The sequence below is a fragment of the Channa argus genome, chromosome 23 (assembly GCF_033026475.1).
Source record: "Channa argus isolate prfri chromosome 23, Channa argus male v1.0, whole genome shotgun sequence".
In the NCBI taxonomy this organism is placed as follows: Eukaryota; Metazoa; Chordata; class Actinopteri; order Anabantiformes; family Channidae; genus Channa; species Channa argus.
The window spans coordinates 4,870,291-4,885,866 of NC_090219.1; the positions used below are offsets into that span (position 1 = coordinate 4,870,291).

General features: G+C 38.3%; 2 protein-coding genes across 4 annotated transcripts in view; both read right to left on the bottom strand.

The window, feature by feature from the left end:
* The window catches only part of appa (amyloid beta (A4) precursor protein a), a 30,113-nt gene extending 24,386 nt beyond the window's left edge, over nucleotides 1-5,727 (bottom strand). The window contains exon 1 of one of the 2 annotated variants that reach the window (XM_067493066.1): nucleotides 5,535-5,727. In XM_067493066.1, coding sequence (XP_067349167.1) covers nucleotides 5,535-5,594 — 60 coding nt within the window. In that variant the 5' untranslated portion in view covers nucleotides 5,595-5,727. The remainder of the gene's footprint in view (nucleotides 1-5,534) is intronic. The other variant, XM_067493067.1, reaches the window with a different exon arrangement.
* A 634-nt stretch (nucleotides 5,728-6,361) lies between these two features.
* Nucleotides 6,362-13,635, bottom strand: cyyr1 (cysteine/tyrosine-rich 1). Of its 2 annotated transcripts, XR_010912200.1 has the most exons (5): nucleotides 13,184-13,635; nucleotides 10,403-10,502; nucleotides 9,007-9,167; nucleotides 8,288-8,552; nucleotides 7,321-7,451 (listed from the first exon to the last, which is right to left on the bottom strand). XR_010912200.1 is itself a non-coding variant. In XM_067493068.1 (4 exons), the coding sequence occupies exons 1-4, from the start codon at nucleotides 13,281-13,283 to the stop codon at nucleotides 7,318-7,320; spliced, it is 495 nt and encodes a 164-aa protein (XP_067349169.1). In that variant the 5' UTR covers nucleotides 13,284-13,612; the 3' UTR covers nucleotides 6,362-7,317. The 2 variants fall into 2 exon arrangements, 1 of the variants encoding a protein (XP_067349169.1); XM_067493068.1 differs by lacking the exon at nucleotides 8,288-8,552 and having other exon boundaries at nucleotides 6,362-7,451; nucleotides 13,184-13,612.
* Nucleotides 13,636-15,576: the final 1,941 nt, after the last annotated feature.

Here is a 15,576-nt window from a genome sequence, read left to right on the forward strand (position 1 = left end):
TTGACATTTGAAAAACAAGTTCCAATTTCACACTTGGACTCCAAGAGGTCTTGTCATCTACAATTGATGGTGTGCCACCAGATTTGAAGAGGTACTAGTTTCATAAACCCTCTAAAATGTGAATTCCAAGCTGAGATCAGTAACATACTGTATGAATGACATAGGCTTTTTGGTGGAAAAGCTAAAGGGAGGGAGAAAGGAAGGAACTGGAATAACACACAGCGGCTTAATTATAGTCCACCTGGCACCTGGGGAAGACTCTACTGCTATGGCAACCCTGATCACCCAGGATGGTGAGACATGGGATGAGCCAAATGAGAGGACAAAAGGGTGAGGTCATTGCTGTGAAAGAAGGAGTATCACCTTCAAAACAGAAGGTTGTTTTTGTCTAGAGTGATTATTTTATCTATAATAGAAACATTCTGTTTGTTAATAGCTTAAATTTAGATTTTACATTTTAAAAATGTCAGATTCTTCTAGTTTTAAAATAACTCAATTCATAATCAAACAACAGAAAGTCCAGAAATATTTCTATTTATACAATTTAATTAATTTTAAAATACATTTCTTACAACAACTCCTCTAGAAATTACTACTCAGGATGTTCCAGCTACATGATATGCATCTTATCCCCCAAGTTATTAAGACATTCAGACAAGCATTTTCTAAACAACTTAACTCTATCTTTTTAAGGCCATAAGTCCCAAATATATGGAATGGCACTTTGGGACTTTGGTTTCTCTGATGTATATCTAGACCTTTATCTAGCCTTTAATGCACCGACCCAAAATAAATGTCAAAACAATCTGTAACAAAGGTGGAGGTGGGATCTCTCATAGGTTGCTGTCTTAGAAATGAGAACTGGGGTATTTGGTTAAGCACAACTTCAGTTTGGGATTCAACAGAGGGTACAAGTCTGCACTACAAAATCAAACGCTTCCAAGTCCCCGGCATGACCAACACATACATGATATATTAAAATAAACTGATTCTAGAACCATTTGTTTGTCAAATTGATATGAATTTAGATATACACACTGAAATTTCACTGAAATTTAATAAACCAACTCATCATCACACATTGATTTATGTTGTGCTCACTTGACCAAATCCTTGATTAAAATTCATATCCAATGGCCTTGTTCAGTTTTATATATATATATATATATATATATATATATATATATATCAGTGGAAGGTCAGTCACACAAACAAACAGACGCTGCAACACAGCATGGCTGCGACATATCGCACTCACGATAGAAATGTGACAGTAAAAGCACTGCGGCACTGACGCCTTGACAAGCAAAAGCATTGACATGCTTCCAGATTGAGGCTTCGTGTGTATAAGCATCTGCAGCTTCCTCACTGATGAAGTGAGAGCTGGATGTAGCCTGTGCTGCTGCTGAGTAATTGCACAGGTCAGGGCAACTTTTTTCTCGGCTTATTATTCAGATTTTGTACCAACAGCTGCTTACTCAGCAGCAGTGAAATGAAGAGTGTGTCTTCATGCCACACTGCTGATATTTACAGATGGAAACAACGGTCCAATGGTGATGAATGGTGCTGCCTGGTGGGAGATTCGCTCTAATATGAGTGGGAGTGAGAATGTCATGTTCCCTGAAGACTAGCAAGCAATAAAGCTAGGGTTGCACATATGTTTGACCTAATAGAGCTAATTATGAGATGGTCATAAACTGATGTTCAAGAGACCTTTCAAACAACTAACCTGCAACTCTATTTTCCCAAGATTATATAAACAAATTGTATAATTCAATTTATGTCTTGGCAATGAAGAAGGTTCCCTAAACAAAAAATTCTGATATCAACGTCACAGAAACTACTGGAAATACTTCTTAAAACAGTTGCATCTGCATGTCTTGCTCAATAAGCACTTTTTTAGTTGCAGTTTGCAAAGGAGTGGAGAAACTTAAAAAACAAATGTCTCCACACAAATCAGTCTTCTCCTAGGTCAACAAAAGAAAGTCTGTTCTCAGACTTATTCTGACACTATCAGATCCTTGCTCAATCTAAGCAAACCTTCTGGCCTTTCAGCAATGGAGTGGTTTGTAAAAATAAATAAATCCGCACTATTACTCGTATAGCTTTTAGATGGATATACAAACACACAAATAGAGACTCAGGGCATTGTAAAAAATAAAAAAAGAGAATACAAAAAGGAAGAAAATAACGTGAAATCCTGTTTAATGTTAAGGAACAGCTAATTTACATCAATACCAGAGACACTCAGTTGTCTCTGATTCATTAGGTGGACAGGGAAGACAAGCTATGAAGAGGCTTTTCCAAAAGACAACACGTGCATCAGTGTCATGCCAGGGACCATGACAACAGAAACAACAGTATCAAAAGGTCAGGAATTCTTTTCTGCAGGACAAACAGAGGGGTATGCAGCAGGGGACATTAATTTGAAAAGCTGTGGCATCTTTATGGTAGTTGACTTAACCAAGCTAGACAACGTACGTGCTTCAACAAAAAATTGTTACAGCCTACTAATATTTCATGAGCACCACTTGTTGGACATGAAGAATTAAAAGAAAATTGGAGAGAAAGGATAATAAGAATAAAAAATAAGAATGCCCACTGTTTGGTGAAGGAAAGTGAGACAGGTCTAAATACAGACTTAATATTTGGAGCAAATGTAAATTAGCATCTGAAAGCAGTCTGTATGCCTGTATTAACATCTTAATTGTTTTTAGTTTTTAGTCTCACACTGATCTTGTAGCTTTTCTAGTCCTGGGTCATTTTCTGGGAGTTTTCAAAAGGCTTTCTGCAAAATTACAAACTCAAGCATATATACAGGCCAGCCAGGTAAAAGTGTGCACAATAAAAAGAGAGAAAATGGAAAGAACAGAGATACATTTGCATCAGTTTCTCTTTCAAGAGAAACTGCAGCGTGAGCAGCAGAGAAGGTGCCAGAGAGAAACACTGGCAGTGCCAACAGGCATAATGGCATTAACGCTCACTAATAAGGGGAGAGGGCTTGACCGCCCCAGGCTGAAAGACTGCGGTACGCACATAAACAGACTGTCTGCACCCATCCAAGAGCCATTTCCCAAAGATTTACAAATACACTAAGGTTGGCATCTAACTCCCAAGCTGGCATTGTGTGTGTCTATAGGATGAGCCTGTTAGGAAAAGCAGCTTCCTAGAGCTGTGTTTAGAAATCTGTGAGTGTGTTGTGTTTGCACATTGGGACGTAATGAAGGCTATAAACAAGACCTAACCAGATCAAAAACCTTGCAACATCTTATTTTCAAGTCTGATTTAATCTTGCCGGTATCATTAAATTTTTAACAACTATCACATTTTAGCATTTAATTGTTCAAAAACCTTGCTTATTATGTAAGTTCAGAACTGAGAGGGTAAAGATTGTCTTGGCAATATAAGCAATGGTTTAGGAACAAAGGTGAGGGTTTGCTTGATGTGCAGCCCAAGCTATTCATTCCAAGTACTGTGATTATAGGCTACATGCAGGAAACAATGAAGGTCAGCTGCTATATTTCATTAGATTCATCTGAAGAAAAACCTTCTCATAAGCTGTCCTCATACAGCCAAGAGGGCAAAAACAAAATAGCTAGAGGAAGTACAATGGCCAAGACTCATGCACTGTGGTGAAGACTTATTATCAACCTTTATTATTCATAAAAGGTATAATTGGTTGCAACCAGAGGTCCCACTGAACTCTGAAGTGCAGCTGTTCCTCACCCACAATTGTAGGTGTCACATCAATGTGGAAACTGGTGGTTGTAGGAATGTGTAATTTCACACCGGGTCACACTGAAAATAATTACACATTAGTAGTGTGACACTAAATCTGTTTGAGGAAAAATCCCATATTACTCAGTGACTCAGTTGTTTTGTGTAATCTGCCAAAACTAAGTTTTAGTAGTCTACATTAAAAAGAGGAATCTAAACCAGTACTGCTTCATAGTATTAAAATGATGTCATGAGTCTCAACACATCTTTTTGTAATAAAAGTAAAGCAGATTAAATACCTTTTTTTATTTTATTTTATTTTTTTACACATTTCTGTGGCCAGTTATCAAAGGGCCTGAGCAACCTACAGCCCATGTTACAATGATATTTTTTACAGCATATAATCCAAAAGCGATATTCTGATGAGCAGTGACTTTGTGAGACCACATTCAATTGTTCGGTGTTATTAAAGACCGACTGTGTTTCCATTACATTTATCAGTCCACCAAATTCTAAGATTAATTTGAAAAAAAGCCAGAGATAGTGATAACAATGCTCCGTTGGCTTCCCAGATTCCTGACCCTCTATAAATGCTGCAGTGCACCGCCGCCATCTTACTTCTCTATTCTCTGCCTGAAATATGTGGGCGCGCGTTAAAAAGGTTTGTTTCCCGTGGTCACCGACATCTTCGTCTGTGCGTTTCTTTTGTTTAAATCGGAGAAAGACGTCAAGTGTTACGTGTTGTGTTTGACAGAACAATGTGCCTTAGGGACTTATTTTCATTCCCAAAACACGCCCACTCCCTTTAAATTAGCCATCGGGATATCAAATATGAAACAATACGTGTAGAATTTATTCACTGTAATGAGTTTTAAAACATTTATTTAGTCCAAAATGACCAGTAAATAACCGCTTCGCAGCAGCAGTCTGTAGAGCCATATACGTATTTTTCTATGAGGTTGGTTAAATTATTTGTTGACAAATCTTGTTACTTGTGACATTTTAAATAACACTTAGGCGAAGCAACTTGCTTTTCTTTTAACTTAACGAAGACATTGGCACATTATGAATGCAGCTTTAAATCATGGTTGTCGGACATTTTCCCCATTGTCACAGTTTCTGTAAATCAGTTACCATAGTGCAATAGGGAGAAGGAATTGCGGAGCATCGGGACATATGCGTATTTAACCTCAATACGTGGTTATATTAATAATGACCGCCCTTGGTGAAATCAATGAGAACGAAGCCAACTATAAAGACTAAACAATTATTTTCTGGTTAAGTAAAGTACTCAACAGTGTGTATTCTGTGGATCAGTAATACACTATTCAATCACAACCCAGAGATTTTGCAACTAAGCTTCCGGTTAGCTCTTTCACTATAAAACGAGAAGTCAATGGCTAAAACAAAATTCTATTCCAGTACACGGTGTCCAATGTATTTAAGTACCAACAGAAATATTGAAGATTTCATTAGGATAACATTTTCATCAAGTAATATCACATCATTACAGCAACAGACCTAAATCGTTTATACTTAAGAGTGGGAAAGTGACTATATAAATACCACAGGCAGAATAAGAAACGTCTCAAAAAATTGTAGTTCTTTGTAAGAATAATAATTTACTTTAAAAAAATGTCTTAACTGGCTTTAATGTTCTTGCTCACCATGTCGAACGTTGGCAACGCTTTAGCTCTGAAAGTACGGCGCAAAGCTTCCGGTGTTGTTGTCGCTAACTAGCTAGCTTAATACCTCTGAGAGCAACAATATGGTGGAAAATACTACACATTCTCACACAAAAACCGAGATTGTCTTACCTCGGCAGCCAGAGCCGACGCCGCTACAACAAGCAGCAGAAAAGGTACTCGGTCCACCATGTTGTTTCACGGACACAACGCTCCTAAAGACAGCGTTTCACCAAACGCTTTCAACGCTTTCGTCGGGTGAGAAGCGGTGTGTATTCAGCGCCGGTGCCTCCCGTTGTCTGATGGGGAGCGAAACTGAGGCTGCACAGCTGCTCGGCGCCGGATCACCTGACCACACGGAGCTGGAGCTGGATACACATACACACACACACACACACACACACACACACACACACACACACACTTTTCCCCTCTTATGTACACAACTCTTTGACACGCACGCAACCTACACCGATCAGCCAAAACTTTAATACCACTTTGGTTTTTTTTTTTGTGTGTGTGTTGTTTTTTTGTTTTTATTATATAAAGTATTTTTTAAATAAAATTATTAACTATAGCCAAACCACCTGTCAGCAGATAAACTGGTTAAAATAAACTCTACCTTTACCAGCAGTGATCTTTGATCCTTAAATATATAATCGTTGTACATTCTTGCCGTAATTACCGCTACCGTCATTATTGTGGCCATAGACAGTGTTTTCTTACTGGAATTCGAATAACTAATCTGCTTGGTACCTTTGCGTAATCAAAATGTTTAAAATGGCGGAAAAATACACAAACCCAATACTCAAGTAAACGTGCTTCTACCAACCCTGCACGCAGATTATTATATTCTGCTGTATATGGTACAGTGGAGCTGAAAGCTGCTCAGAGTGACCATACTGACTCCTGTTCATGCATAAGCACCCTTTCATCGATTGAGAAAATTAAACAAAGAATGCACACATATAACCATTATTTATATAAGTAACTGGACAATTTTTATACTTAAAAAAAAAAACATTTTAATTTCCCACACAGCCATCGAAAGGAAACACTTTTTACCCAATACCGTTCAATTGTTTCCATCATATGAATGTATCATAGCAGTTTAACTCCCTTTCAATTATACATTTTCAGCCTAAAACTGCATTTAAAATTATGAATACTTCATTATTTTCAATACTCTCAAAAGGTTTTCCATTTAAGAAGAATCTACTTGTTGAACAGAACATATTACCCCACATTTGTCCCCACCCCAACATTTGTTTCAAGTACAGGCGATAAAAAGCCAGTTTTATCAACAGCAATCCCATCATTTCAAGTTATCCATGACATTCAAGTCACTTATCTATTCAAGTCTTTGTACATGACAGGTCCAGACCTGACTTGTTTAACAGCTTTTAACATAAACCTCCAGCTCAGTTACCATCATAAATCTTTAAAGATTTTGAAGAGGAAAAAGATACTTTTCCATTTGTCCATAAAAGCAAAGTCTACATTGTGTCCTGGAAAGACTTTTCCTCCCTGTGATGACAAATGTGGTCTTCACCTTCATCAAAGCAGCACACTGCCTTTGATGTGCACAGGGAGCGACAGATAAGAATATTGGTTACTAGTGGGGAAAAAAAAAGTACCAGCTGCAGGCTACCAACCGGTGAAGTCTGTTAGAATGTGGATGTGTTGAGTCGTACTCTGGGCGTCCTGACTAACAGCTTGTTAAATTCTGATTTCCCCCATCATGTGGTCAAGACTCCTGCTGATCATTGAACTGGTTTTTGTTTTTTTTAATGTAGAGATTTTTATGGGTCCCTATCATTGTCTTTAACCCAAATAATGATGCATCTCCAGCTCTGGACATCCAGGTCATGGGTTTCCTTCGAGGTGGTTGGTGGATGATCTGTAGAGTGGGGATTCACTTGCGGGTACAGCCAGGGTAAGGGGGGGGAGGAGAGTAGTTGGCTGGCTGAGGCTGAGTTGGAGTGTAGGGTGGGGGATGCAGCACAGGGGGGTACATCTCATAGTCGTACGTGTATGGAGGTGGAGGACCTGAGGTCATAAAATGGAAACAAAGGTAATATTACATCTGTCTTCTAACATTGATTTTTTGCATAATAACAAAGTGCCCGTATTTTTGGTGTTGTTAGAAGAATAACACCCACGTCAGCCTAGGATACCTGTTCCCAATTTGCAAAAAAATTATAGGACCATTGTGACCTCTAGTAGCTGAATGGTGAAACTGCACATTGAAGGAAGCAGTTTGAAATTAAGGCTTAAGAAAATTGGCAACAAAGAGTAATTTTGTTCACCACAATGCCTCTATCTCACCAGGGAACTTGCATTATTCATTGAAAGATCAAAAGAGCAGAGATAAAAGGAAAGATGAATGGAGTGAATCAAATCCCCCTCTAAATTGAGGGGTTGCATCAGCTTACATTTATGACACTATTATTAATAACTGAATTTATGAGTTACAGGGTAGTTCTGCATTGAACATCCACTGCTACCTAAAACAGTTTTGAAGGGGAGAGAAGGTGTTTTGCAAGATGAGAGATAAAATATAGATATTTTCTCTTTATGGCATATAAATGTAAATGAAACTTAATTTAAAAATCATACAGGTATACTGATGAACTCATTTCTTATGGTAACAAAAATAAGCTCACATTTTGTCAGTATACAAAACATACATATACATTCATGTTACTGCACTGCTTTTTCTATTTGAGTGTCGTTTTTATGAGACATGATCAGAGCTGCAGGGTACAGTGAAAAGTGGCGGTCTACTGTACCATGAAGGCAATACAGAGGAGAATGAAACATGATTAATAAATAATAAGCCACAGAAAAAAAAGCAAACCAAAAAAGTTGTCATCATTTCCTACCTTTAAGAAAGAACAGTTTTACCAGCCATGGATCCATCAGATTGAGGGACAAATAGTTTTAATTAGGACGAGTATGTAAAGGTCAGAGAAATTAGGTGTGTTTGTGCACTTCAAAATGCCTGAATGGGACTAATGTTTCACTTGAAAATATTTGAAGGCATTCTTTTGGTGATACCAGTTAGCCATCTTCTCAACCTCTTCTGTTTTACTATTCTGCTGTTTTCCCTTTAGTTTTGGTAGCCTGAGGTCAGGAGATGAGGTTTCACTATTGAATGAGTGTAAAGGGATACTGTTACTCATCATAAAAGGCATTAATAAATAAGTTAACACTTTCTGAAGTCACACAATCTAAAGCTGATTAACATGAAAAGTCTTCTAGGTAAAAAAAAAATGTGTGATATATTGGTGCCACCTTTACATTTGATCCACTTTTAATAAAATAATATAAGTGTTTATTAAATAATATGAAAAAAAAATCTGAAATGTTTTTGATAATGTTTATCCTTAAAGAGTGACCAATATATTTATAGGCAACCATTTCTTGAGAGGTTACTACACCTTAAAATTAAGCAAATGTTTCGCCCAATGGGTTTAATGGGTTTATAAGTTGCAGCTAATGCTGTATTAATAATTATTTAACACTGCTTATTATGTCAGTAATAAAATGTTAAGGGTCAACAAAACCCTAAATACTAAAGTGGGTGAGCTTGCAGACGCACCTGGGTAGCCCTGGGTCACAGTGTTGATGTAGGAGGTGCTGAACACGCCGACTCTTGCACCTCTCCCGTTCTTCATGCACATACACACGCACAGGAACAGGGCTGCCACCGCCCCCATCAGAAACACCACGCCAAAAACGATACCAGAGATGGCAGTGCCACTGCAACGCACACACACACACACACACACACACACACAGTGAGTCTCAGTCATGTATGAGAGGAGGTAGCTGTCTCAAACATGCTACCAATATTTCCCAGTGTTGCTGCCATGGAGATTGACTGCAGCATCTGATGTAACTCAGTTGTGTGGTGTGTTGTGTGTATGTGTGTCAGTGTGTGACAGTGACGGCATGTGTGTGGGGATTGTGGTGTGTGGTGTGTTGCACTGAAGAGGAGTCTGTGAATTGGCACTATAAAATAGAAAAGCTGTCATCAACAGGTTTGTTACGTCTTCATAGTCAGCGTTAGTCAGCATGTTAGATTCAGATCTGGCTGTTTTCAGGAGCAGTAAATTTCAAAGTGATTTAACACTTTGCACTAATAATTTTGCAACAAGAGTTTAAACACATTAATATGTATTCAAAAACAAAAAATAAAACAAGAGTTTACAATGAGTATGAGAAGTAGGTCAAAGCAGCTGTTTGGAATTAAATGGGACAAAGGTGAAATGGTCTAGTTAGACAGCTGGTATGTTAGATTTTGTCTTTGCACAAGTTCTAAAACTCTGAGAACTGGTGTGGTCAGGCACTTTTCCTAAATTCTGGCAAAGATGCATAAAAGACCACAAAGCTTTCTGAGATTAATGGTGGCTGGAAAACATAACTATCTGCTAAGAGTGTTTTGCTGATCGCAAAAATATTACTTCCAGTTAGCAATCAAACAACAAATGTTTTTTTATTTACACTGCTGTGTCTGAGAAAAGCAGAGTTTAGAATGGCAATTTTTCAGAAGTAATTCAAGCTTTCTGCAAACAAAGCCTTGTAATGCCTGGGCAGCTGTGTTGAGAGCTTGAATCAGTCACTATTTTAGTTTCATGAATGTGTGAGATAGTGGTTTTGTCAATAAAAAACACTTTGTGCGATCAGATTTAAAAACAAAAACAATTTTACATAGCGTATATATACACACATTATTTCAGTGAATCTTGCAGCACAGCATCACCGCCTACCCACACATAAACAGGTATCACAGTGGCTGTTTGCTTTGGCCCAATTACTTATTTGCAGGTCTAGTTGGTAATTTACTTCAGCTCTGGTTATAGATACTTTTACCTGTGGTAATATTGTGTGAATTAATTCATTTACGTGAAGTTGTAGTTTAGCACAGAGAAAATAAGAACATTACAGATTATCAGTTTGGTCTTGATTTGCCCCAAATCTCTGCGTTAACTTACGAGAGGACGTCCCCCACATAGGCATAGTAGGAGCAGCAGAAAGGTGGCGAGCCATCACAGCAATACTCTATACAGCCCTCACACTCGGCTTCACTCCTACCTGCAACACACAAGCGCACAGTCTTAGAAAATCCCCTAATGTAGGATGTTAAATTTTGGAACCAGATGTCAGAATTCTTAAAAGTGCTGGAGGGGGGAAGAACTGAGAGGGGAAATCCATATCCATAAATGAAACCTGTAAGAACATCCTTACAAAAAACACAATAAGCTTTACAGTGAAATAATAGATAATAAAATAACACTATTTAGAGGAATAGGGTTATAAGAAAAAAATGTGCACGTCACTTCGATTTTAAGTCAAGAAGTCTTTATAATAGCTTTATTATAATAAACTTCTTCCTTAATGAAAAAAAAAAACTTAGGGTCATAAAGAAACCTTTCATGAAGTAACCTCTCTACTAGCAGCCTCCATTTATAACTTCAAAGAGCAATTTAAAAGGTGTGAAGACAGTCAATTTTTTAAGACTTCCAACAGTTGGAGAAGCATTTGCTTGTTTTAAAAAAGAAGCAAATCAATACCTGTAGAGCATATGGGGGGGGGGGGGGGGGGGGAAAAGCACACATAAAAACGCACCCCTGCTAGCCCGTATCACTGCATTTAGGACTTTTAAAAAGCACTTCATCAGGAAATAAAATACAAGCACAGTAATTTAAATAAGACTCAGCAGTAACCGGAAGCGTTCTAATTGTTCTAAAGTTGTCAAGCAGGGGCTCAGAACAAAATGGATAAAAGTGCTCAGAGCAGATTTACACACAGAATATATACACTAATACAATACACAGATTACATAGCAACAAACAACTGTTGCCATGTAAGTGCTATGCAGCTTTTCACTGGGTTAATAGTGGACATGCTTGATTTATTTTTCCAAGTCCAGGCTGATTGAAGCAGCAAATCAGCCCACATGGCCGGCTAGCTGTAAGAAGGACCAAAGGCCACAATCTGAAAACAATTACACATTTGCAATGCTTACATTCAGGGGACTTAAGCAGAAAAGAAAAATTAGTCAATCAAAACAATGTTCAGCTATATAAAATCCATTGTTTCAGATGTTCAATGGTGAAAAGTCTGAAAACAAAAAAAATAAACAAATGATGTCATCATAATCATCTTATCTTGGGTTTTATGACTGCAAACATAATGGAAAGTATTCAAAAGCATTTAAAGTGCTTTATGAGAAGTGTAGGAGCCAGCACTTGCGGTCGCTTAACTCCTACTAGAAAAATCAAAGTCAGAGTATCACTACCTCTGCTGCTTTCATTTCTCAAACTGAAATCTTTTGAAAATCTGATAAAGTAAATAAATATTAAAATCGCTGGAGTGCTCCTTTAACAGTAACACAGAGAGCTGTTCAGGAGCCAATGGATGTTTGGAGGTTACTTTAAAAGTGTGCTCAGAGAGAGTGTGAAAATTGCACACGATGGAGGATCATGAGTCACAGTGATCCAGCTACTGAATTAATTACTTTTCGAGTGGGACGTTGTTTGGAATACAGCATGACAGGTGTGTAATGTTGCATGGGGGGGACTCAGGATGATGAGTGTTACATCAACCATGCTTGTTCGTGCTACAGCAGACATGCAGGTTTAATTGTATGCCTATGACTGTGTGTGTGCGCACGTGTCTGTGTGAGCGTTTAAAGTGGTTTATTTACACCCCTCCCTTCCTGCTCAGGCCAAACCTCTACATTCAAAAGCGCTATACATACATCTGTGCCTCTGTACTCGTCTCAACCTGCTGCCGTGACACAAGCCTTTTTTCAACTGAAGGCTTTTTCCCCTTTTGAGCTGCAAGATTTTGTGCTTTTCACAGCCGAGAACATGGTTGGACCCTTTCACAATTCAGCGTCCTTTTCTTTGCAAGGACACTGCAAAGAAAACAAGCTCTGTGCTTGTGTGCCTTGTTGCTTAGGATCTGCTTTCTCTCAGCAATTACTCACACTCAAATGACATGTGCCTGTAGGCATATATGCACATTTCCAGGAATGGGTTCATATGCAGGTAGAAAACCAAGCAAACAAAACAAAGTGCAGCTATTTTAATTACTGCAGTGGAGAAAACACTTGCGACAAAGACTTTACAACTTAAATTGAGAGTACATTACCAAAGAGAAACATGTTTTTCACTGCCTGAAGCAAGTTTTACCGCATCTTTACTTTATAATTATGGCCAAAGTCAACACACCTTTTTATTATTATTATTATTATTATTATTATTATTATTATTATTATTATTATTATTATTATTATAACAATAAATTCCTGCATAAAAGCAGTGATATTTCTTTGTAAATGATTATGGGGAAGCACACATATATGCTCTTTCTGGGTGGTCCTCGGAGGTCCTGGCTCCTGTCTCTCCACACGCTGGGAGACAATGGCACCATGTCCTTCACCCCTCCCACCACTTTTCACATACTCACCACCATCTAGGCCCCCCGCTACAGCACTGTCCCGACCCGACTCACATTTAAACTTTGCAGCACTTCTAACAGTTGCTTGTTCCTTACTTAGAGTAAAGATGTGCTCTGAATAACAAGACATTTGAAGATTTCCCCCGACTTCTCACCACGTTTCCCCTCAAGCAGCAGTATTTCTAAAGTTGGAAGGGGCCAAATCTTTAGGTAAACATGAGTTAGTACTAAATTGAAGGTGAATGACAGGAATATAGCTGCTTGAAACTGTGGAAGAATATTTCTGAAACGCTAAAACACAAACTTACCGGTGAATAAACAAAGCAGCAGAGAGTTTCTCAACAATTTCCATCTGATCGCCTGCGTTCTCCTCCTCCTCCAGGGGTTTTCCATGACCCCTCTCTCCATGAATGCACACTTTACGGCTTATTTTTCCTAAATTAACGTGGAGAGATGAGAACAAGCGCGTATTTTCTCTGCTTTCGCAGTCACCTATTTGGCTCTTCGGGCAGCATTGTTGGACGCCTTCTTCTAAAGGCTGCAGAGAGCTGCTCCTTATGACTTCAGCTTTACTTGAATAGTTCGTCTACAAAGTGAAACTCCGTTTGGTCCTCCACGTGTGTCTTAGCGTCTTTTCTGTCTCAGTTCCGTTCTGTTCCCACACCTCCAACTGATTGCTGAGGTTTTTTATTTCCCTCCCCTCCCCCGCCGTCACCCGTTTGCTCAAATTACCCAGACTTTACAATCTGAGTGTGTATGTGTGCGTGATTGAGAGAGAGAGAGAGAGAGAGAGCGAGAGAGCGTCACCAAAATGCGAAAAAATGTCTGCTGGTCAACGCTTTCAAAATAAGACTGTAATTGATGACAGTGTAATTCAGGTTACTTGATACTTCATATATCTTTCATAGTCTCACTATAAATAATTATCGTGTTGAATTATTTATTTCACTATAAACAATTATCGTGTTTAATTATTTATTTTAGGTTTAGAGTTATTTTTATTAATCAGATTATTACCTTTATTCACCTTTTGTCCTAACTTCAATATAGCAGGCTATTTAAAGCACTTTTACTTCGAATAACTACAGCACCCAGAAGAACCTAAATGGAATAATCACCTTTTATTTCTATGTTCAATTTCCTTAGTACTTTATTTCGAAGGCATCTCGTTTTTTCCTAAATTGTCATGTTAAATTGACAAGACAAGAAGCGTGCGCGCGAACGTACACGAGTTGCTACGTAAGTGTACGTGTTCATGCACACGCACGCGCCAGTCTGTCCTGTCTTCCATGGTTCCCCTCTTCATACGCTGCCGTCAGTCCCATAGCGACCTCTATTATTTAAGGCGACAATGGAAGAAGGCTCTAATGACCCACCGCCACACAGCTCGACGTTTCACACCGGTGTGGTAATACTCTACGTGACTCAGTGGTACTTTCAGGAAGCAAAATGACACGAATAGTCCTAATGTTCTGTTCAGTATTAAAACTGCCCGGGGCCATTGTGCAGACAGTGACGGATCTAGATTTTTTTTAATGGGGAGGTCACACTGGGTCACGCACTCAAAAGTAGGGTGGCAAATTTGGAAAATGAATAAAAAGCTTTAAAGCTCAAATTAAAATAAGTTATTAATACTTGTCTATTAATAGGCAAATAGTGGGATTATAAAGTGTTTATTCAGTGTCAGAAATGTCAAATACGTAACTTATCTACCATTTTTTAATTCCCAATAGTCATAACAATTAATAAAAATAATAATAAACACTTTGGGAGAGGAAAATCTATCTTCCTGGTTGAAACTGCTAGAAAAATGTACTAAATATATTACAATATATATAATGATTCATTTTAGCTTCAGATTTGTTCCCCAACAGGTACCTGCTGCCAGCGCCTTCTGACAGGAGGTGCCACCTGTGCCACCCCAGGCCCCACCTCTGGCTCTGCGCCTGGTATCAGATGGGCTAAATGTGTCAACAAACACAAAACATTTTATCATGGAATTGATGGTACTGTTAGACTAATAGAACCATTTAGGGCAAGATATCTGCATGCAGCTAAATGTGAGGGAAAGAAATTACCCTTATTCCTGGATGAAAAAAGTCAGGGTCAACCAGCCCCACACACGTCCCTCAAAGTTGAGAATCAAATGCGTCACATGTGCTAACCTGTAGTGACTAAGCTGCAGTCATAAAACCCACAATTAAAGGGCTAAATTACAGTTCTGCAAAGGCTCCTACTGTGACAATTAGCAACCCTGAAAGGTCACCATGCAAAAGTGTAGATTGTAAGAATGATACACAACCTTTCTCTAACTTTGACTAGATCCCCAGCATATTACACTGTGAAAATATTTTGTAATCAAATATGTTTTTACACAAAAGTCAGCAACCACAGCAGCAAAGATATAAAATGTTAAGCCGCAATGCCCTGAATGCATAAGTAATGGATGCAGAAATACAACCCAATAAAGATTGTAAAATTCATTAGTGAATAATATTTTTTGCCTGTACTTGTGTAACATTTATAAAAACTGATCTATTGAATCTTTTTTGACTGTAATGAATTTAAATTTTTTTTTTCTGAAGTAGGAAACTAGATCAAATGTGCCAGAATTTAAATAAACATTTATGGGCAATCAAGAGAGGAAAAAGGATCAAGTTAATTTAGTTCTCGGAAATGCCACCTACATTGAGCAGTGATG

Excerpts from the sequence above, each read along its gene's own strand:
- cyyr1 (XM_067493068.1), bottom strand. The coding sequence starts at position 13,283 with ATGGAGAGAGGGGTCATGGAAAACCCCTGGAGGAGGAGGAGAACGCAG. Across the intron at positions 10,503-13,183 it reads GCTGCTTTGTTTATTCACCG|GTAGGAGTGAAGCCGAGTGT; the intron begins GTAAGTTTGTGT and ends TGTGTGTTGCAG. Across the intron at positions 9,168-10,402 it reads TATGTGGGGGACGTCCTCTC|TGGCACTGCCATCTCTGGTA; the intron begins GTAAGTTAACGC and ends TGTGCGTTGCAG.